Source organism: Notamacropus eugenii, chromosome 6, assembly GCF_028372415.1.
Source record: "Notamacropus eugenii isolate mMacEug1 chromosome 6, mMacEug1.pri_v2, whole genome shotgun sequence".
NCBI lineage: Eukaryota > Metazoa > Chordata > Mammalia > Diprotodontia > Macropodidae > Notamacropus > Notamacropus eugenii.
The window spans coordinates 172,680,750-172,702,575 of NC_092877.1; the positions used below are offsets into that span (position 1 = coordinate 172,680,750).

Sequence of the window (21,826 nt, forward strand, 5' to 3'; positions counted from 1 at the left end):
CAACACTATACCATTTCTTTTCTAGAGCTACTGAATAACTCCTGAATTTTAAGAAAAGGTTTAACTCTTAGTCACTGCTCCTTGACAGAGAAAACAACAGAGAGTATATATTAGAAGGGTTAGGAAGGGAGGGAAAATGTCAATAGAATGACCTTCTTCCAGGTTTGACCACCTTGAGGCAAGATTTTCTTGAGTTTTGAGGTTGATTGTACACACTTCAGGGTAATGGGTGAAGAAAATTAGGCAACTTTAACACTGAGGAGAGTATAGTTTCAGCTTGGTGCAGAGTACAGTGGAAATAAGGTTGGCTGCATGCAGAAAATAATTGGTCATGACATGAAGATAGCAAGAAAGGAAGATACTCCTAAAATAATATGAAACAGTCTCTACAAATCTTGAGTTTCTATGTCCTGACCCCACATTAACAGCTGGAAGAAATCTCAGAGGCTATCAGGTTTCATTTTGTCATTTTACGTATGAGAACACTAAGACTCAGAGAAATGAAATAATTTACTTATGATCACACAGAAATTGCCTAACAGGAGCAGGATTTATGCCCTCTTCTTCTCTTCCAAAGTTCCGTTGTACCATATGTCCTTAGCATGTCGTTAGCAAAATGTTCACAAAATGCCTTATACTGAATTGAAACATGTAAATCTTTCTTGCATATTCTAACAATATATTTAATATGATTTTGCAGGAAGGCTGTACACCACTTTTACTTGCAGTTATAGAAAATGATCGAGATATGGTATATCTTTTCTTAAGGAATGGAGCAAATGTGAATACCTCAGATATGTTTGACAGGTACAATAATTAAAGCTCTAAAGAAAAAGGAGGGAAAAGTTTCTAGAGTAATAAGAACAGCTTAAATCATGGAGCTCTTAGTGAACAACAATAATTGGAATTGATCATCATTATGAAAGGATGAAAATGTCCACAAACATCAAGTTTGAAAAGAAAACCTATTATTTATGACTCTGAAACAAAGAAAATAGTTCATGTGGGCATGACATCCAATGTGAACTGGTGATTTCTATTTGCAATTTTCCCTATTTGATTTTAATTTACTGAAAATCATCACATAGAAATTTTGTGCACTAAGGATGCAGTTGATTTTCTATATGAAATAACCTTCATGCCACTCATGAGCATTGACATGTGTATTTTTTGCTCCTTCTTCCTTTGATTATCCTCAAGAATATGTGCATTGACGAATACCAATCAATATAAAAATAATTTGAATGACTTTGATGGACCCATGATTTTATCAGGCCAGTTGTTCAGATTGTAGTTCTGCCATGCCTTCTTATCCTACATGATGTTTTTTTTTTCCTTTTCATTCCATAAATTCTTCCTGGAATATCCAGGAAATGCACTGAATTCTTCTCTTTGTTCTTTTAATATTTGAGGCTGTGTAAATCACTCTTTTTCTCTCTTTTTTTTCTCTTTAAATTTATTTATTTTTTACTTTTCAACTTTGCCTTTTTTAAGATTTGGAGTTCAAAATTTTTCTCCTTCCCTGCCCACCCCATTTCCTTGCCTTCTCCCTTTCCCAGGATGGTATGTAACCTGATATAGGCCTGATATGTCCATTTGCACATTAGTCATGCTGTGATAGAAGAATTAGAATAAAAGGGAAAAATCAAAAGACAGAAAAGGCAAAAAAAGAAAATAGTATACTTCAATCTCCATTCAGACTCCATAGCTGTTTCTCCGGATGTGCATAACATTTTCTGTCATGAGCCTTTTTTTCCAGTTTTCCCAGAAATTTTTGTTCATTCTTATCTTTAGTCCTTAAGTGAATTCTTATCTCAGAAGCTATAGTGTTTGGGTTTATCATACAGTAGATTATTGTAGTCATTGACTGCTCTATCTTCGATACCTAACCTATTCCACTTATCCACCACTCTGTTTCTTAGCCAGTACCAAGTACTTTTGATGATTGCTGCTTTATATAATACAGTTTTAGATCTGGTGGAGCTAGGCCACCTTCACTTGCATTGCTTTTCATTAATTTCCTTTATATTCTAGACCTTCGCTCTTCCAGATGAATTCTATTTTTTTAACTCTATGAAATAATTTTTGGTAGTTTGATTGATATGGAACTGAATAAGTAGAATAGTTTTGGAAGAATTTTCATTTTTATCATATTACCTTGGCCTACCCATGAGGAACTGATATTTTTTCCCATTTATTTAAATCTGACTTTTTTTGTGTGAAAAGTGTTTTGTAATTGCATTCACGTAGTTAATTGGTTTGTAGATTTTATATTTTCAAAATTCTCTTTCATCACTCTTATCTTTTTCCCCACTTTTCCTTCTACCTCTCTTATATTATTTTTAAGTTTTTTTCTGAGCTCTTCCTTGAGATTTATGTAATCATCATTGTAGATATTCTCTCTACTAATGCAACTCATAATCATGCTTACTCTTAATCAGTTTTCTTAAGGAGTTAATGGGCCTTGCTCAAATCAAATGGTGCTCTCTTTCTAATGATGAACTTTTCTGGACTTACTTAGGCTTGTCCTTAAACAATAGAGTTTATTGCTATATTTGTGTTCAAAGACTTTCATGTTTGTTAAGACCTAAAATAGCTTGTTCTGGATTGGCCTTTGACAACCAAGGGTCAGTTCCACATTCTGAAGTAGCATTGGAATAGGAATGCAGTGAAGGGAGTTGCTAGCATTGTTTTTAATCTAATTATTTTCAAAGAGCCTCCATTTGACTTTGAAGTCTAGTAAAAAAGTGGAAACTGTGTAGAGTCCCTGTGAAAGTTCTTAACTGTTGCACACAAGTGGCTTTGACCTCCCCTCTTCTTCTCTGTCATAAAGTCTTAAATTTGACAGTCCCTGCTAAAACTCTGTGGGGACCAAAGAAACCCTGTCATTCTTATGTTTCATTCTGGTCTTAATTGCCATTTTTCATGCTACATAGAGCAATAAAAGTACTCATAAATGTTCATGTTCCACATGCATATTAACTCATACAGGAGATATCCTCTTCTTGAAACATATCAGGAAAAATCTAATTACATGTGACTGGTTTAACTTCTTAAATGTGAAATGTTTCTTTGTTATTGTAGAACACCCCTGATGATTGCTGCCCGTTCTAACCGAACAGGTGTAGTCAGTCTTCTTCTTCAATATGATATTGACATCTCTTGTGAAGATAAATATGGACAGACAGCTGAGGGCTATGCTTCTTCTGGTGGTTGTTTCATGTAAGTACTAACCTTATAATTTGAATTATTTTTACATAATTGCATTGAAAAGAATTTTTCCTCCATACAACTGAGACTGACTGGGACTCTCATAGTCACATATCATAGCAAACATCTGGGAAGCATATTTCAAGGTACTAAGAAGAAATTGGGCAAATGGCCAAGTTGGGTCATCCAAGTTCAGGAGGACCTAAGCACAAGACAGGCTACAAAGTAGCGTCAAGTAATCTGAGATCAGAATTTTAAAGGTAATAATAATGATGATAATGGCTGCCATTGCATGGTTCTTTAAAGTTTTCCAGTGTTTTACATGCATTTTATTATTTGATGCTCACTAAAGTTCTACAATTTACTTATAACATCTGATTTAGACAGGCAGGTTTTTTTTGTTTGTTTGTTTTTTACCTTTTTCTGATACCTCTCAATTATAATAGACCAAAACTAAGTTTTAAGGAAAATCACATTACATCTTGGATGCCTGCAAATGAGTGATAACCAAAAAGAGTAAATCATAAATATTAATGGTCAACATTAGAATTTACAGAAAGGCAATTTGGTACAGGGGAAAGAGTGCTCAATTTGGAACCTTGGGAGAAATCATGCCTCTCTATATATGTGTGACCCTAGACAACTATAATCTTTTCTGGGACTCATTTACATAATCTGTAAAGTAAAGAGAATGGAGCAGATGACCTAAAGTTCTGAATCTTTAATTCTATATTAGTGTGACTCAGAGTACAGGTGTATTATGTCTTGGTTGAATGAGCACACTTTATCAAATGAATAAAAAATTTTTTGTGGTAATCTCATTATTTAAGGTTTGAGATATGCAGAGATTTGGTGCATATAATTTTGTCACAGTTGTTGTAGAAATATTATGTTTTATATTTTATACGTAGTAATTGCCTACTAATTAAAGAATATAGAAAACAGAAGACACTTAATCAGCCTCTTTCACCCCAAATCTGCAGTTCAGAGAGGGCATCTGATCCAAAATTTACTTTGGGTGAACCTGACAAGGATCAAGGAGGTAGGACTGGCAAATGTAAAGAAATAGTTAAATAAAATAATGAAAGAGTAGACTCAAAATTCATATATATATATATATAATATATATGTATGTATAATTTTGTACTTTAAAAGGGTAAGAACTGGTTTATTATTACTATATTATTATTTATTATTTAATTCATAATAGTCTGTTATATATTATTTATTTTATTATTAATTATTTACTTAATTATCCTTGTAGGTTCACTCTCCTGAAACTGTTTACTAAAAATAGCCTCAAGGACTTTTGCGTAAATAATTTCTTCTTTATCCAAAAATTTATTTAAGTAGGTTACAATAACAATTTGTACATTTCTCCATTTTTCTAAATGTATTTTACCAAATCATGAGAAAAATTTTGAACACTTTTAAAATGTATTACATTTAGCAATATTATTTATTTTTGATTCTTAAATATGGGGAAAAAATGTATAAGGGCCTCCTATAACTGTAGCATGTTCACATACAGAAACACACACACAGATGGCCTAATCTAATATTTGGGCATATAAAGATAGAACAATAAAGCTGCTGGAGAACAAAGCCCTGTTACTCTGTGTAAATCACTTATCCAAGCTTTGGTAATGTATACATTTTGAACATTTCCAAAATTCTTAAATGTTCATAAAGCTTTCACTTCAGAGATACCAAAGATAATACAAAAGCCACAGAAGCTAGGGGGACCAGGGAACAGAAGTTTAAAAGGTAATACATATATATTCCCAGATTTTTGGTAGATATTTGCATACGTGCCCACCTCCAATATGACCCTAAAAAGACTTTTGAATCCCCTGATTTCGTCAGTGAAACTTTCAAAAAGAGGAGATTTTCAGAGTTAGCTCCTAATATTTAATACTGCCACAAGGGCCATTTGGAATCTTAATGATCAGGACTTGTAATAATGAACTCATTCCACATTTAGGAGATTCCTTTTTCAAATCAATTTACCCATTACCTTGTGAGAAAAGTAGTGTGGGTATTCTTTGTACTCCCATTTGAATGGTGATGAAACTGAGGAGAGCTTAGGTGACTTGCTCATGTTAATGGAGCTGAAGGAAAGTGTTATGTTTTAACTACTATATATTACAATATGTATCTGAAAAAGATGAGCTATGTAAACCCTTCCATAAAAGAAATGAGAAGTCACAGTGGCAGAAGAAACAGTATTTAATTTTAAGTGTGTCTTACAGTAGTAAACAATGCCTTAAAAAGTCCTTTTCCCAAAAAAAAAAAAAACAACAACATATTAATTCCCTGTAGCAAGTCAGATAATGAGTGAACCTCATTTTTTCTCATTTATTCATTTTTAAAATAGGATATCTCTAGCTATATACATGAAATGGTTATGATGAGCTTTTATGACTAAAAAGTCTAGTTCTATTCCTAAATTTTGATTATGTTAGCTACATATGCAAATTTTAGTGCAATTTTTTAAAATCTCAAAACCAAATTTTAAGAAAAATAATTGTACTAAGGAATCTCATTGAAGATGGAGTGTCTATGAAGTTTATCAATCAAGAAAAAGTTATAATCTAGAATATGGCATTAAATATAGGGACAATTGAAGAATATGGCTTATTAGTGATAGAACTATTCATAAATATGTTCATAGCATATATCTGAATATAGACACTGACTTTATGAAATATATAGTAACCAATAACCTTTTCTGTACAAATCAGTGTCACAGTGTAGACATAAACATATTAATGCTAGATTTTTAAATACTTAAAACAGGTAGGGATGGAATATGAAGCAAAACAAATTTTTATAAATTGCTATTCTAAAATATATATGATTTTCTTCAACTACTCATTCTCCCCATAAGACATTTATTTGTTCCACCTTATTTATATTCATCAAAAAATTGGTAAAATTCATTATTTCATAGGTAAGTAGTACCTATGTAGGTAATAGTGCAGCATTTCTTAACTCATCATTAGACTTGACATTGGTGATCTCTTCACTTCTTTTCAACTTGAGGAGTCAATGAGATATTTACAATATACCTCAAGTCTTCATTGTTTTGGGGTGAAACTTAGAGCAGTAAAAAAAGTGAGAACCTTTTTTTTCTTGAGTTTTCTCTATAGTGAAAATTTTGCATAAAAATTTCTTGCAAATCATATTGTCAAAGGGAACCAGACTTTTATCATGAAGTGTGATTCTACATGGTCCTGGGGCCTGGTAGTCAGTTTCACTTCCCTGGAACAACATCTTGCTTTCTTGTCATTGTTTCTTGCATTCTTTTGTTCATGGTAATTGTACATCACTCAATTCTTTGTCAAAAACCTCCAAATTTATGAGTTCTCTGGTACTTTGACAAATCATTATGTTCTGGGGTTGAACATTCTAATTTCTGGTTACTTTCATATTTTAATTCAGGGTTAGGGTAGAAAAGCCACAAATTATCCCAAAACATTGGAATCCAAAAGTCTTTTTTTTTCCTGCTCTCTGAAGATTGATACCCAGTTTGCTTTTTATGCAACCATAATTCTGTAATTGTATAATGTCATCTTCCTGCACAGTTCATCATGAGTAATATCATGAACCACGAATGACAAATGCCAGCAAATAAAAGTTATCCTGCTCATATGAGAAAATGCTGTAGTGTAGATAGATATGGCAGGCAGGATTTAGGACCATAGGGTCTAGTCCTGGCTCTTCCAGTAACTAGCTCCTTCATAGCTTTGAATCTCAGTTTCCTTTTGTTTCCATTTACAGATATGAAATAAAGGGTTTGGAATGTGCTCTGAAGTTGTATCCCTACTATCTATCTGCATAGTTCTTTTCTCTGGTTTTGGATAGCATTTTCTATCATGAGTCTTTTGGAATTGTCTTAGATGCTTGTATGTTTGAAAAGAGTTAAGTCTATCAAAGTTTGTCATCATGTAACTTTGCTATTGTCTATATTCAATGTTCTCTGAGTTCTCTTCACTTCACTCAGGATCAGTTCATGTAAGTCTTTCCAGGTTTTTCTGAAGTGCATCTGCTCATCAATTCTTATAGAAAATAGTATTCCCTTAGATTCATATACCATAACTTGTTCAGGCATTGCCAAGTTGAAGGGCATCCCCTCAATTTCCAATAATTGCCATGACAAAAAGAGTTACTATAAATATTTTTGTTCATGTACTTCATCTTATTTTTAAGGTTTATTTTACACTGTCTGGAGTAAAGAAGGTAAGGGAGAGAAGAGAGATAATAGTGTTGTAGGAAATTTGATGGGGCAGAGAGCATGAAAAAGGGTATTGGTTGAAGAAGCAAGATTTCATAGCTCTGATGCCCCCTGAGGTGAGGCAGTAGGGTACCACAGAAGGCTTTAGAGGATAGTCTGGTTAAATGCCTTAAGAAGATTACTTGATGCTTTTGTATAAAGATGAAAAGAGTAGTTTGTATTTTATTTCAAAAAATAATTTTCAATATTCGTATTTCTTTTTTGTTTCCTTTCTCCCCACTTGTCTTACAGATTTAATTGAAAAATTAGATTTAGATGATGAAGATGTGATTGATGGTATTGCCCTTTTTCCTCTTCTTTACAAATATGAGAATCAGTGAATTTTTTCAAAAATCTCACCTGATAGAAGATATTTCCTATAGTGTTTGGAATTATAGTTTTCTGTTTTGAACACCATATTTCAAGTTCTATTTTTATTCTTCCTGGCTTTATTCTTTATTGCATGAAGGTGCATAAATCCAATTATGTATGTATTCTCCTAATTCAAGTTAATAACCAATCAAGCAACTATTACATATTATGTGCATCTCAAATGTCTGCTGTGTTATTGTAGGATACAGAGATAAAAACAATCTTTTGCCTCAAGCAATTTACTTTCCATGAAGTGATACAACATACAAACTATGTCTGGAGTAAAGGAGGTAATGAGAAGGATAATAGTGCTCTTGGAAAATTGGGAGAGGGGGAGAACATGAAAAAGAATAATGCTTGAGGAAGGAAGGTTTCATAGCTCTGATGCTCCCTGAATTGAGGCAGTAGGGTACCAGAGAAGGTTTTAGCACAAGAGAATGGCCAATTAAATGCCTTAGGAAGATTACTTGACCCCTTTGTGTAAAAGGGACCAGTGAAGTTAAAAACCAGAGATGAAAAGAGCAGTTAGTAATTTATTGCAAAAATTCAGGTAAAAGTTGATGAGTTAATGAAATAGGAGGGTGAATTTAGGAACAAAGAAATGGGAGAGGATGAAACATGCTATGAAGGTAGAATCACCAGGACTTAACAACTTTTAGATATGAATGTGCCTACCTACACTCACCCACTCACTTACACACATACACATATATTTGGATGAGAGAAGTGTTAAACACACAAACTGAGAAGATGGCCTGTTTTTAACAAAGGTAAGCAATATTAAAGGACTGTTGACATCAGAGATAGAGGGGAGAAGAAAGGAAACGATGAGTTCAGGCTTGGTCATGTTGATCATGACCATGAAGGTCAAGGAGGACATAGAGACTGAGAGGTCCAGGAGCCAGTTCTAAAATATGGTGTCCAAAACTAAGCACAGTATTCAGGTGTGAATCAAGGCAGATTCCAGCCAGACTAACATCTGCCTTGTTCTGAACATTACATATATTTTAATGAAATCTAAAATTGCTCTAGCCTTTATGGCTGCTCTGTTGATTTATATTGAGCACATAGTCCAGCAAAATCCAAGAAATTAGACAAAAATTTGTCTATCCATACTACTTCTATCTTATGCTTTAATTTGTGTTTGTCATTTTGTCTACAAAGATGACATGAAGGAATTTGTCAAATGCTTTGCTGAAATTCAGGTAAACTATAATGAGAATAGTCCTGTGGTCAGTCAGTCTAGTAACACAATCAATATGTGAAAAAAGTCTGGTATAACTTGTTTTGACCACATCACAGTGAAACTATGAGAGTGGAAAACAAATAATATCAAAGAAAATCATCCCTGAGGCAAGGGACTTTTGCAGTGCTTGAGGTCAAAAAGGTAAGGTCAAAAAGGAGGAAGACTGAGAAAAAGGCTATGGGATTTTGTAGTTAAGATACCATTGATAACCTGGGAGTGAGCACTTTCATTAGTGTTAGGCCAATGCCAGGGAAAAGGATTTGAGGAGAGACTATATATAACTACAGTAACTAGATAGTGAAAAGGAGGGGAGATATTGGGTGCCATGATTAAGTGAAGGAAGGAAGAAACAAAGACCCAGAAGATTAAATGTTTATTGTACATTCTGGTGTTTATCCCTTTTATACATCATTGTTCTTAATTTGTACTTTTTGAACCCAGTATTAAGGCAGTCATATCATATTTGAAAATGGAACACTTAAATTCTATAAGCTGTAATCTTCAAGAAGTTAGATTATTCTTTTATAAAGCTCATTTGTTAGTTAAATGAAAGTAATTCCCATTTTAAAAAATGATGCAACTATGCTTAGTATTTTTTTAAAAAATAGAGTCACTGAAGGGATACTAATTGTAAGCATTTTCTGTGGAAAAATACTTTAGCATGGTAGTTAGAAGGCTGGCCTTAAAGCCAAGTCGACATACTTTCAGGTCTCATCTCTGACCTTTAATGGTTACTTGACCCTGGCCAAATCACATAACCTCTGAGTGCCCTAAGGAGTCTCTCTAAGACTGTAAGTTGCAGAAAAGGTTCAAGCCTCCATTATTTGAAGGAAAGTTTCCTCACCTGAGAGTTCTCTATAAATAAATTGCAGGTAAAAAATCACAAGTTCAGAGTCTACTTCCTAATCCTAATCTTAATCCTAAGTTATTTGAAAAGTCAAATTGCTTTTTAAAAGGTTATTATAAAAGAAAAACCTTTCCCCAAGATCTTATTGATAAAATTTTTTGGCCTATACATTGGGATAGATTTTGATGAGGGAGTAAGAGCTAGTAATCCAAGAAAAAGAGGATATGCTAAAAAAAAGAAAGAAAACAGTTTTGGAGATTTTTTTTCATGTGACATATAATGTAATAGATAAAATACAGGATGCACAAATAAACAAAATAAAGTCACAAAGCTAGGTAGTAATTTGACTGACATCCCATGAGAAAATTAAATAATTTGTCAGATGGATTTTTCTGAGGTATTATTTAAGTCCTCTATTTCCTTTTCACATTCATATGATGGGCATTCTGCCAGTACTTCTCTGAAAAATAAAAGTTACAGAAGTTCTAAGCATTTGAATTTTAATGTGAATTATCCTTGCCACTCACTGCCAGCGACCAAAAATCAGCCAGGATCCAGAGTGTTTGCAACATTTCCTTTCAAAGATGATGAAGCATTTGGAGCTGTAAATGGTCCTGAGACTGGGTTTAGCGTTGTGATTCTAGGAGAAAAACCAGACCCCCAGAAGCAGTTTGAAGCACAGCTCCCTATAAAAAAAGAACAAGATGAAGAAGGTAATAAAGAAGCATGTAGAGTTCACATTCTGAATTTTTCATAGGTAGATTATTTGCTCTATTTGTTACATTCCAATCTTTATTAGTAGAGGTAAGCAAAGTAAATTGTAAAGTCATGTGATGACAAAATTCACTGCAGGTTTTTCCTCCTCTCATGCATATTAGAATCTAGCAGGTGTCTTTTATTTTCTCCTCTAATCAGTGTAACATGTTCCACGAACACTGAAAGGGGTTAGTTTAGGCCTTTGTGATAAATTAGTCTTATACTTCATTTTTTTTAGTGTCTCAAATACTAAAACCATTAAGGTTAAATAGTTTTACATTCATATATAAAATACATGTATGAATTTTTTTTCTCATTTTGGTTTATTTATAGCTATCACTCCCAAAGTTAATGTATTCAATTTAACTTTTCCCAAGCATTAAATGACATAGTTATTTGGAGCTTCCCAGTAATTCTTTCCATGAAATTATTTAGGATAGAATATAATTACCCTACCAGGGATTACTTTTTTAATATTGTTATTTGAAGCTCCATCAATTAAGTAAATTGTCTCATATTCACGTTTAAGTATTTATGCTGGTTTTGTTTCATTAGGTTTATTTGATCTGTGGTATATACAGTTATCTTTTCCTAATCTTTGGAAGTTCAGTTAATCTTTTCATTTCTGTGCATTTCTCTCCATGCAGTCATACTCTGTCAACCTTTGAGGCAACCGAAAGTTTTACAATGTCCAGTTAACTACTGGAGTGTTACCTATATATGTTGTTCTCATGTGTCTTGGCTTAAGCAGAGTAGCTTATAGAGTTACTTAGTGATACAGATCTCATTTACTTTGACTTCCCTATGCAACATGGCATCAAGGAAGAGGATATTTTTTTTTACTTCTTTTGAGACAGTCCTGGCCAATGGTTTCACAAAAAAAGAGTTAAGTTTTGTTCTCTCTGTCTTTTGAGATAATCAGGTTGATTTCTGCTTTTTTTTAATTTATTTTTTCCTCTCATTCCCTAACTCATGATTCTTTTTCTCAAAACTTAGTTCAGAAATTCAACTATCTCGTAATGAGTAGAATTTAGAAATACAGTTTTCTTGTTAATCCCTTTTCTATTTTGATGGTTAGTTTAGGGAAACCCAATGAGCTCAATTTCAGTTTAATTAATTTGTTATACTGATATATTCCCTATAAGTCTTTGTCATACAATGCTTTTTCATGATAGAGACAAGACTTCTAATTCCATTGGGATTAATTAATTCCCTTGACTAGTGCTGGTTAGTAGCTTCTGTGAAACTAAGGGTCCCAGAGAACTGACTAGAGCACTGAAAGGGTAAGTGGGTTTGTTGAGAGTCACCCAGGCAATATCAAAGTGAGAAGTTCAGGCTTTCTTCATTCTGGGTCAACTCTCCATCCACACTGTTTCTCAAATTTCATTTGTCTCGCTCTGATGCCCTGGCTCTGAAAGCTTCAGTTACTGATTCCCTCTATCATATAAAAGACAAACTGACGAGAATATGCTATAACCTTCATCTTAAGAAAAAAAAAATATTGGATCTTCTTATTAAAGGCCGTTAACATTCAGACACTTGTACTTTGAACATGAGATTCCGTAGGCTGATGACAATCAATCATGAGAGAAGACAAAAGAATCGGCAACAGGCAGCTAGAAATAATAGATAGTAGTATATGGCTTCATTGGAACTAGGAAGGGAAAGCACACAAAGACCGTTTCACTTTCATAAATTGAGAAGGAGGGTATGAGGGCCTCAGTCTATGCTGGAAGTTTTCTTTCTTGTTTTTACCCAGATACACATTTCCCCTCCCTAAATATATTTATTCAAGAGTAGATTTTATGTTTTATTCTCTTAATTCTTGGCAACTTTGGGTTTACTTTCTTGAACGTTAACATCCAGTTACATGCTCTGAGGATGTTAAAATGAGGTGGTCGTATGGTAAAGTACAAAGCAAAAAAAAAAATTCAAATAGCTCAGGAAAGTAACTCACCTTGAATCCAATGTTTGGGAGATGAAGGAGTGCTGGCTATTAAGGACCTTGATAGTCGGACTCTTACCAGACTTCATTCATCCAGCTCATCTTCACTCTTATTTTCAAGTCAAAATGTTCTATTAGTTATTCTGTGTATTATCCTGCCCTGTGTTACCTCTATATGTCCTTACAGACCAGGTGTTGAAATCTCTCTCTTCTTCAGAACCTTTCTGAGGTGTGAACTCCAAGAAGTTTTCCTGCACTTTACTAGTCTTCCTGACAGTTATTTCCCATTATATTGATTTGTTGTTCAGTTAAAAGAGATTAAAGGTATACTTATTATAAAGATTATCAACTAATGTTACAGAGCACCTACTACTACATATATGAAAATGTAATCCATCCCAAGGTTTACTAAAATTAAACCCAATAGCCGTTGCTCTTCCTGAACTTTTCAAAAAGAGAACCATAGAATAAATGTTAAATAGAAACAAAATGAATTATATGGTAAATATTCAGTTACCCCAAAATCCATGACTTCATTGATCACTACTCTAGTCTAGATATTCTGAAATAAAACTCGACTTCCCCTACCCACTTTATCTAAATTATATACAATCTTCTTCATTCATTTCTGAGGGAAAAAATAACCCAAAACAAAAGACAAGCCCACTACCTTATTGTTAACCTTTGAATGATGACCACACAAAATACAGACTTAACGATAAGCATTGCTCATTTCTAGCAGCTTGGGGTTTCTCTCTCCCAGAAACTAGACAACTATTCCAGGTATCAATAGCAACTGAAGTGTTTTCTTGCTCACTGCCTGAAAGAAAAAAAGAAGAGTGCTAAAGTTAGAATCATACTAGGCAATCTGTCTATACTCTCTCTATATGGGAATATGATAGTTAATGAACTCTTTAGGCAAGTTGGGTGAATAAAAACATTTATATTGAAATTAGTTTTCATACCTGTATTACTGATGCAGGTAGAGTAAATAGGAGGCAAAATAATATGTGTGGAGGTATTTTGAAAGTACCTATTTTAAAACATTTTCAGGGGGAAACAGCAGTCTTACATCTGCCTCAGAATGTTCCGAGCCTGACCAAATACCTCAATATCCCCCTGATATTCCCTGGTATTGCATCTACTGTCAAAGATCAGTTGATTTTTTTTTGTTTTTGTTTTTATTTATTTTTATTTTTTAAGAATTCTTTTTTTTAATTAATTTATTTAACTTCTAACATTCATTTTCACAAAATTTTGGGTTCCAAATTTTCTCCCCATTTGTCCCCTCCCCCCACCCCAGAACACCGAGCATTCTAATTGCCCCTATCACCAATCTGCCCTCTCTTCTATCATGTCTCCCTTCCCTTGTCCCCATCTTCTCTTTTGTCCTATAGGTCCAGGTAACTTTCTATACCCCATTGCCTGTATTTCTTATTTCCTAGTTGTATGCAAGAATAATACTCAACAGTTGTTGAGTTCCAACTTCTCTTCCTCCCTCCCTCCCCACCCATTCCCTTTGGAAGGCAAGCAATTCAATATAGGCCATATCTAAGTAGTTTTGCAAATGACTTCCATAGTAGTCGTGTTCTGTAAGACTAAATATATTTCCCTCCATACTGTCCTGCCCCCCATTCTTTCTATTCTCTCTTTTGATCCTGTCCCTCCTCAAGAGTGTTGACTTCAAATTGCTCCTTCCTCCCATTGCTCTCCCTTCCATCATCCCCCCCCACCCTGCTTAACCCCTTCTCTCCCACTTTCCTGTATTGTAAGATACGTTTTCATACCAAAATGAGTGTGCATTTTATTCCTTCCTTTAGTCGAATGTGAAGAGAGTAAACTTCATGTTTTTCTCTCACCTCCCCCCTTTTTCACTCCACTAAAAAGTCTTTTGCTTGCCTCTTTTATGAGAGATAATTTGCCCCATTCCATTTCCCCCTTTCTCCTCCCAATATATTTCTCTCTCACCCCTTAATTTCATTTTTTTAGGTACAGTCCCATCCTATTCAACTCACCCTGTACTGTCTATCTGTGTGTGTGTGTGTGTGTGTGTGTGTGTGTGTGTGTGTGTGTAATCCCACCAACTACCCAGATACTGAAAAAAGTTTCAAGAGTTACAAATATTGTCTTCCCATGTAGGAATGTAAACAGTTCAACTTTAGTAAGTCCCTTATGACTTCTCTTTGCTGTTTGCTTTCTCATGATTCTCTTCATTCTTGTGTTTGAAAGTCAAATTTTCTTTTCAGTTCTGGTCTTTTCATCAAGAATGCTTGAAAGTCCCCAATTTCATTGAAAGACCATTTTTTCCCCTGAAGTATTATACTCAGTTTTGCTGGGTAGGTTATTCTTGGTTTTAGTCCTAGTTCCTTTGACTTCTGGAATATCATATTCCACACCCTTCAGTCCCTTAATGTAGAAGCTGCTAGATCTTGTGTTATCCTGATTGTATTTCCACAATACTTGAATTGTTTCTTTCTAGCTGCTTGCAATATTTTCTCCTTGAACAGGGAACTGTGGAATTTGGCCACAATGTTCCTAGGAGTTTCTCTTTTTGGATCTCTTTCAGGCGGTCATCTGTGGATTCCTTGAATATTTATTTTGCCCTCTGGTTCTAGAATATCAGGGCAGTTTTCCTTGATAATTCCATGAAAGATCATGTCTAGGCTTTTTTTTTGATCATGGCTTTCATATAGTCCTATAATTTTAAAATTGTCTCTCCTGGACCTATTTTCCAGGTCAGTTGTTTTTCCAATGAGATATTGCACATTATCTTCTATTTTTTCATTCTTTTGGTTTTGTTTTGTGATTTCTTGGTTTCTCATAAAGGCATTTGCCTCCATCTGTTCCATTCTAATTTTGAAAGAGCTATTTTCTTCAGTGAACTTTTGAACCTCCTTTTCCATTTGGCTAATTCTGCTTTTGAAAGCATTCTTCTCCTCATTGGCTTTTTGAACCTCTTTTACCAATTGAGTTAGCCTATTTTTCAAGGTATTATTTTCTTCAGCATTTTTTTGGGTCTCCTGTAGCAAGGTGTTGACCTGCTTTTCATGCTTTTCTTGCATCTCTCTCATTTCTCTTCCCAGTTTTTCCTCCACCTCTCTAACTTGATTTTCAAAATCCTTTTTGAGCTCTTCCATGGCCTGAGCCCGTGGAATATTTCTTTTCGATGTTTGGGATACAGAAGCCTTGATTTCTATGTCTTTCCCTGATGGTAAGCATTGTTCTTCCTCATCAGAAAGGAAGGGAGGAGATATTTGTTCACAAAAAGTAGCCTTCTATGGTCTTATTTTTTTCCCCTTTTCTGGGCATTTTCCCAGCCAGTGACTTCACTTCTGAGCTTCGTCTCCACACCCATCTCGCCTCCATATCTGCCCAGCCAGAGCTTGGGGTCTGAGATTCAAATGCTGCTTTCCAGCCTCAGGGCTTTCAGCAGGGACAGGGCTGCTTTTCAGTGTGAGATTAAGTTCAGGTACTGGGGTTGGTCAGGGCTGCCTCATGGGGCTCAGTTCCCTCGGGGGTTTATGCAGAGACCTTCAACAATGGATCTGAGCTCCTGCCTGCATTGGGAGCCCCTGTCTGCTGCTGCCTCTGCTGCTGCCTCCTGAGGGGGCCCCAGCCATAGGGACACCCCACTCCCCTCTTGGCCACCCAAAAATACTCTCTCACCTACCCTTGTCACCTGTGGGTGGAGGGACCTGCTTGGCTGCTGGAGATTCTGTCCCTGAAGCCTGCTCGGATCTGCTTCTATCAGTGCTGTGCGGCCAAGGCAGGGCTGGGCTCCGCTCCGGGTTCAGTGCATGATGGACTCTTCATGTCAGTTTTTGAGGGCTCTCTGGAGCAGAATTCTCCTCCACTCTGTTGTTCTGTGCCTTCTGCTGCTCCAGAATTCATTGCAAGTTCTTCTTTACAGGTAATTTATGGGCTGTGGGTTTGGAGCTAGCATATGTGTATCTTTCTACTCCACCATCTTGGCTCCTCCCCTGATTTTGAATGTCCTAAAGGAAGACTCGGTATCCTGGGAAAAGATCAGTGTGCCATTAATACATTAACAAAGGATTTGGCTGATGATCATTCTTTAGACAATGAACCTCTAAAATGTCAGCCTTTTCCTCAAAACATCTAAGATTGATTCTGGCAAAGACCACATTGTGACTGCTAAGTCAAAACTGGTGCTTTTTTGGTTAGCACATGTCTACAGGAGGGAGAAAGTCATCTTAATTTGGTCTGTCATTGTGTGAATATCTTTAAATTCATTGTTTTCCATTACTGTTAAATATAACCCTAACTACAACCTGCTTATTGTATCCAAGCCAGTTGATATTTTCACATACATGACCTGAAAGCTAAATGGCTTTCCTAAAAATGCTGTTATTGTAAATGCTTGCATTCTGGATTGTTCCCGTTTCCTTTACCTAACGGGAGAGAGACTTGGTGTTCATTCTTTAAGTTGTCTTGAATGGGTCTGTTCCTCTGTGGAGTGGTGTAAACCTTGTCTTGAAGAACCTTCATCCTCCTTTGGGAACTGATGCTGATTCAGAGAATTGGAAAGATTTTCTTGAACAGGTTGTTGAAAGTGCTTTTGAGGTGATCAAACTGAAGAGCTTCACTTCCTGTACAATTGTCTTCTTACAACAGATCTGACAGAAAGCATTATGATGAATCTTAGGAGAGTGCATCCAACATTTGTCATGGTTTAGGGTTTATATTGCATTCATGAGGATGTCTTTCTCAGTGTCCCATGTGTCTTGGGGCAGAATGATGTTTCAGATGCGGTGAAGGTACACCTGAATCTGGGGAAGGAGAGCTGTTGAAATAAGTGTTTAGATACTCTTTGGGAATCTAGAAGGAGTTGCAATTTTAAAACCTTTTAATGTACTGCCATCACGGAACATGGTATTGGTTACAGTGTTATTTTCCAATAGGTGAAATTCTTCCTCTGATTAGTGATTAAACACCAGAAATGTCAAGCCTGTGAATAGACCCTAGTTTCTTTGCAAAGTGGGGACTAGTGTGTCTAATATTCATTCCAACTTTTTTTCTTGGCATATGATGCTGGATATGACTTTTATAGTTTCAGTAGTTGGAATCAAGCAGGGACAGCCACCCACAGGTATATAAACTACCTTTTTGGTATGAAGGTGTTACAGTTTCCCATAGGTCCAGAAGATACCATTTGTGTATGAAAAACACCAAACAGGACTACACATAGTTTTGTCAAATGTTAAAAGGAAATACTTAAACTCTATGGACTGTCATTGTCATGCTACATTTGTAGTGCATATTGACGGTTAAAAGGTTAATCTTCAAGAAGTTAGATCATGCTGAAAAAAAGCTAACTTCTAGTCAGAAGAAAGAACTTCACATATGCAAAAAGACAGATGCCACTATGCTTTTAAAAAAAAGGGAGTACTTTTTAAAAAAAAATCATCACTGAAGGGATGCTAATCGTTAGCATGTTCTGTGGAAAAATATTTTAACACGGAGGGTTGAGAGCTGTCCTCAAGGGCAAAGAGTCGTGGTTTCAACTGGCATCTCTGTCAAACACTGGCTAAATGACCCTGAGTAAATCACATCACCTCTAAGAGCTCTAGGCAGCCATAAGTTGCAGAGAAATGTACCAGCTGACATTAGTAGAGGGAATTACCTCATCTGGGAGTTGTCTCTAAATAAATCAAGGGTTAAAATTCACAAATTCAGACTCTGTTTCCTATTCTAAGTTCTTTGAAAACTCAAACGTACATGCTGTCTTTGCAAGGTTATCATATAACAAAAGCTTTCCCCCCACTTTGTGAGTACTCTTTGGGGTAGATATGATGACAGGGTACAAGCTTCAAGGAAAAGAGGATAGGCTGAATTAAAGAAGGAAAGCAGTTGTTCTCTTTATTCCCCTTAGGTGTCCTAAGGGATAAAATAGAGGAAGTGTAAATGAACAAATAAAGCCCCAAAGTTAGGTGGCAACTGGAATGCCATCCTGTGGGGAATAAATACTCCAGGTGGATAAAGCCAATGCACTGTTTAACTCCACTATTTCCTTTTCAGGTCCATCTGATTGGGATTCTTCCAGCACTTCTTTGAAAACTGAGAGTTCCAGAAAATCCAAGGATTCCAATTTTGGTGAGAATCATCCTTGGCAGTCAGTGCCAGTGACCAGAATTCAGTGTGGACCCACACCTAGGATAAGAAAGATCTCTATCCTAGAAGATGAAGCAGTTGGAGCTGCAAGTGGCCCAGAGACTGAGTTTGAAGTTCTGATTCGAGGACAAAAATCAGTCCCCCAGAAGCAAGTTGAACCACAGTTCCCTGTAAAAATATTGGAAAGTAAAGAAGGTAACAAAGAAACATGTAGAGTTAGTGTTCTGAATTTTCCAAAGGTAGATTATTTGCTCTGTTTCTTACTTTCCAATCTTTATTAGCCTAAGTAAGCAAAAAATGACAGTCATGTGATGACAAAATGCACCGTTGTCTTCTTGTTCTCTCATGCATCCTACAACCTAGAAGGTGGCTTTATAGCAGGTATTTTGATCTTCTCCTCTGACAACTGTAACATGTTCCACAAGCATGGATAGGGCAAAGCTTAGGCCTGAGTGATAAATTAGTCTTCTCCCGTCTAACTGAATTGCTACATCATTTTTTTTTTATTGGTTTTTCAAAATATAAAACGATTAGGTTTATATAGATATATAGCCACACGTAAAATCCCTATATGAATGGGTATTTTTCTCTCATTGTGGTTCATTCATACTTACCTTTCCCAAACCTTAAATAAAATCGATTGAATTTTTCCCAAATATGAAGTGACCTAGTTGATTATAAGACTGATAAACAGTAGCACACAGAGCAGTAGCTAGCACAGATTCACTCTTGATCTAGAGAGATAGGAAGACAGCTCAGTGTCTTCCTTAAACTAGTCACACATAATTAGATTTTTCTGGATATGTTTCAATAAGAGGATATTTCCTGTATGAGTTAATATGCATATGGAACATGAACACTTATGAATACTTTTATTGCTTATATGTAGCATGAGAAATGGCAATTAAGACCAGAATGAAACATAAGAAGGAGAGGGGTTTATTTGTCCCCACAGAGTTTTAGCAGAGACTGTCAAATTTAAGGCTTTATGGCAGACAAGAAGAGGATGTGTCAAAGCCACTTGTGTACAACAGTTAAAAAGTTTCAGAGGAATCCTACACAGAGAGATTTCACTTTTTTACTAGACTTCAAAGTCAAGTGGAGGCTCTTTGAAAATAATTAGATTGAAAATAATCTTGGCAACTCAGTCCACTGTATTCCAATGCCACTTCAGAATGTGGAACTGACCCTTGGTTGTCAAAGGCCAATGCAGAACAAGCTATTTTATGTCTTAACAAACATGAATGTCTTTGAACATGAATATAGCAGGGAACTCTGTTGTTTAAGGACAAGATTAAGTAAGTCCAGAAAAAGTCATCATCAGAACACAAGCAACATTTGATTTGAAGAAGACCTATTAATTCCTAAAGGCAGTTGATTAAGAGTCAGTGTGCTTATGAGTGCACTAGTAGAGGCTTGTGTCGAACCTCTGACTTGATAGGGCAATTCACAAGCAGTGCCTGTCTGGATTGACCCATCGAGATGTAGGTGTAGTTGCCCTCGAACCTGCTTTTCCCAATACCGAATGAGAAAGGTCATTAAGGAATGCTGTACTAATTGGTGCTCGCATTACCAGAACCTCCATTTCCAAATCTCAAACAAGAATAAAGTAAGATTATTAAACCCACAGACCCTGAAAGGGAGTAGTTTAGGCTTTGTTGATAAGTTAGTATTGTCCTCTCTAATTAACTTTGATTTTACACTTCATTTGTGTGTGTGTGTGTTTCAAATACTAAAACCATTAAGCTTAAGTAGGTTTACATTCACATATGAAATACATGTCTGAATGTTTATTTTTCTGTCTCATTTTGGATTATTTATGGCTATCATTCCCAAAGTTAATGTATTTGATTTAACTTTTCCCAAACATTAAATGACATATTTAGTTGGAGCTTCCCAGTAATAGTTTCCATGAAATTATTTAGGATGGAATATAATTACTCTACCATAAATTATTTTTCTAATATTGTTATTTAAAGCTCCATCAATGAAGATAATTATCTCATATTCACATTTAAGTATTTATGCTGGTTTTGTTTCATGAGTTTTGTTTTACCTGTGGTATACACTTTTATATCTTCCTATTCTTTGGAAGTTCAGTTAATCTTTTCACTTCTGTACATTTCTCTCCATGTAATCATACTCTGTCAACCTCTGAGTTCACTGAAAGTATTACAGTGAATGTCCATTTAACTGCTAGAGTATTATCTGTGTATCTTACTCTCATTTTTCTCGTCTTAAGGAGAAAAGCTTATATAGTTATTTAATGATATAAATCTCATTTTCTTTGACTTACCTATGCAACATGGCATCAAGGAAGAGGATTTTTTCCAACTTCTTTTGAGACAGTGCTGGGTAGTGGTTTCACAAACAAAGAGTTAAGTTTTAATTTCTCTGTATTTTGAGATGAGATTGATTTTATTTTTTTTTAATTTATATTTTCTCTCATTCCCTAACTCATGGTTCTTTATCTCTCAACTTATTTCAGAAATTCAGCTGTCCTGTAATGAGTGGAATTTAGAAATACAGTTCTCTTGTTAGTCACTTTTTTATTCTGGTGGTTAGTTTCAGGAAACACAATGAGTTCAATTTCAGTTTAATGAGTTTGTTATACAGATATCTTCCCTGTGATACATGTCCATGTCACAGAATTCTTTTTGATGATAGAGACTAGACTTGTAATTCCATTGGGAAAATCAGCTCCCTTGAGCATTGCTGGTTAGTACCATCTCTGACACTAAGGTTCTCAGAGAACTGACTAGAACATTGAAAGGGTAAGTGATTTCTTAAGTCATATAGGCAATATAAAAATCAGAAGTGGGACTTAAGTTCAGGTCTTCTTCATTCTGGGCCAGCTGTCCATCCACACTGCCTCTCAAACTTCATGGTTCTCTCTCTGATTCCCTGACTCAGAAACCTTTGGTTTTTGATTCTCTCTGTCTATCAGATAAAATGCAAACTGAAGAAAATGTGTTGTAACCTTCGTTAAAAAAAAAAAACAACTTCGGAATCTGTTTACTAAAGGCTGTTAATATGCAAACG

At 35.4% G+C, this 21,826-nt stretch overlaps 1 protein-coding gene and 1 pseudogene across 1 annotated transcript in view; one reads left to right on the top strand and one right to left on the bottom strand.

Moving 5' to 3' along the window:
- LOC140512186 (nucleophosmin pseudogene) overlaps window positions 1-21,826 on the bottom strand; it is a 355,194-nt pseudogene that overhangs the window by 229,172 nt on the left and 104,196 nt on the right.
- LOC140510842 (ankyrin repeat domain-containing protein 26-like) overlaps window positions 1-21,826 on the top strand; it is a 96,222-nt gene that overhangs the window by 20,066 nt on the left and 54,330 nt on the right. Inside the window, 6 exon segments of the mRNA XM_072619717.1 lie at window positions 701-807; window positions 3,085-3,222; window positions 4,122-4,252; window positions 7,739-7,783; window positions 10,485-10,664; window positions 18,692-18,979. Coding sequence (XP_072475818.1) covers window positions 701-807; window positions 3,085-3,222; window positions 4,122-4,252; window positions 7,739-7,783; window positions 10,485-10,664; window positions 18,692-18,979 — 889 coding nt within the window.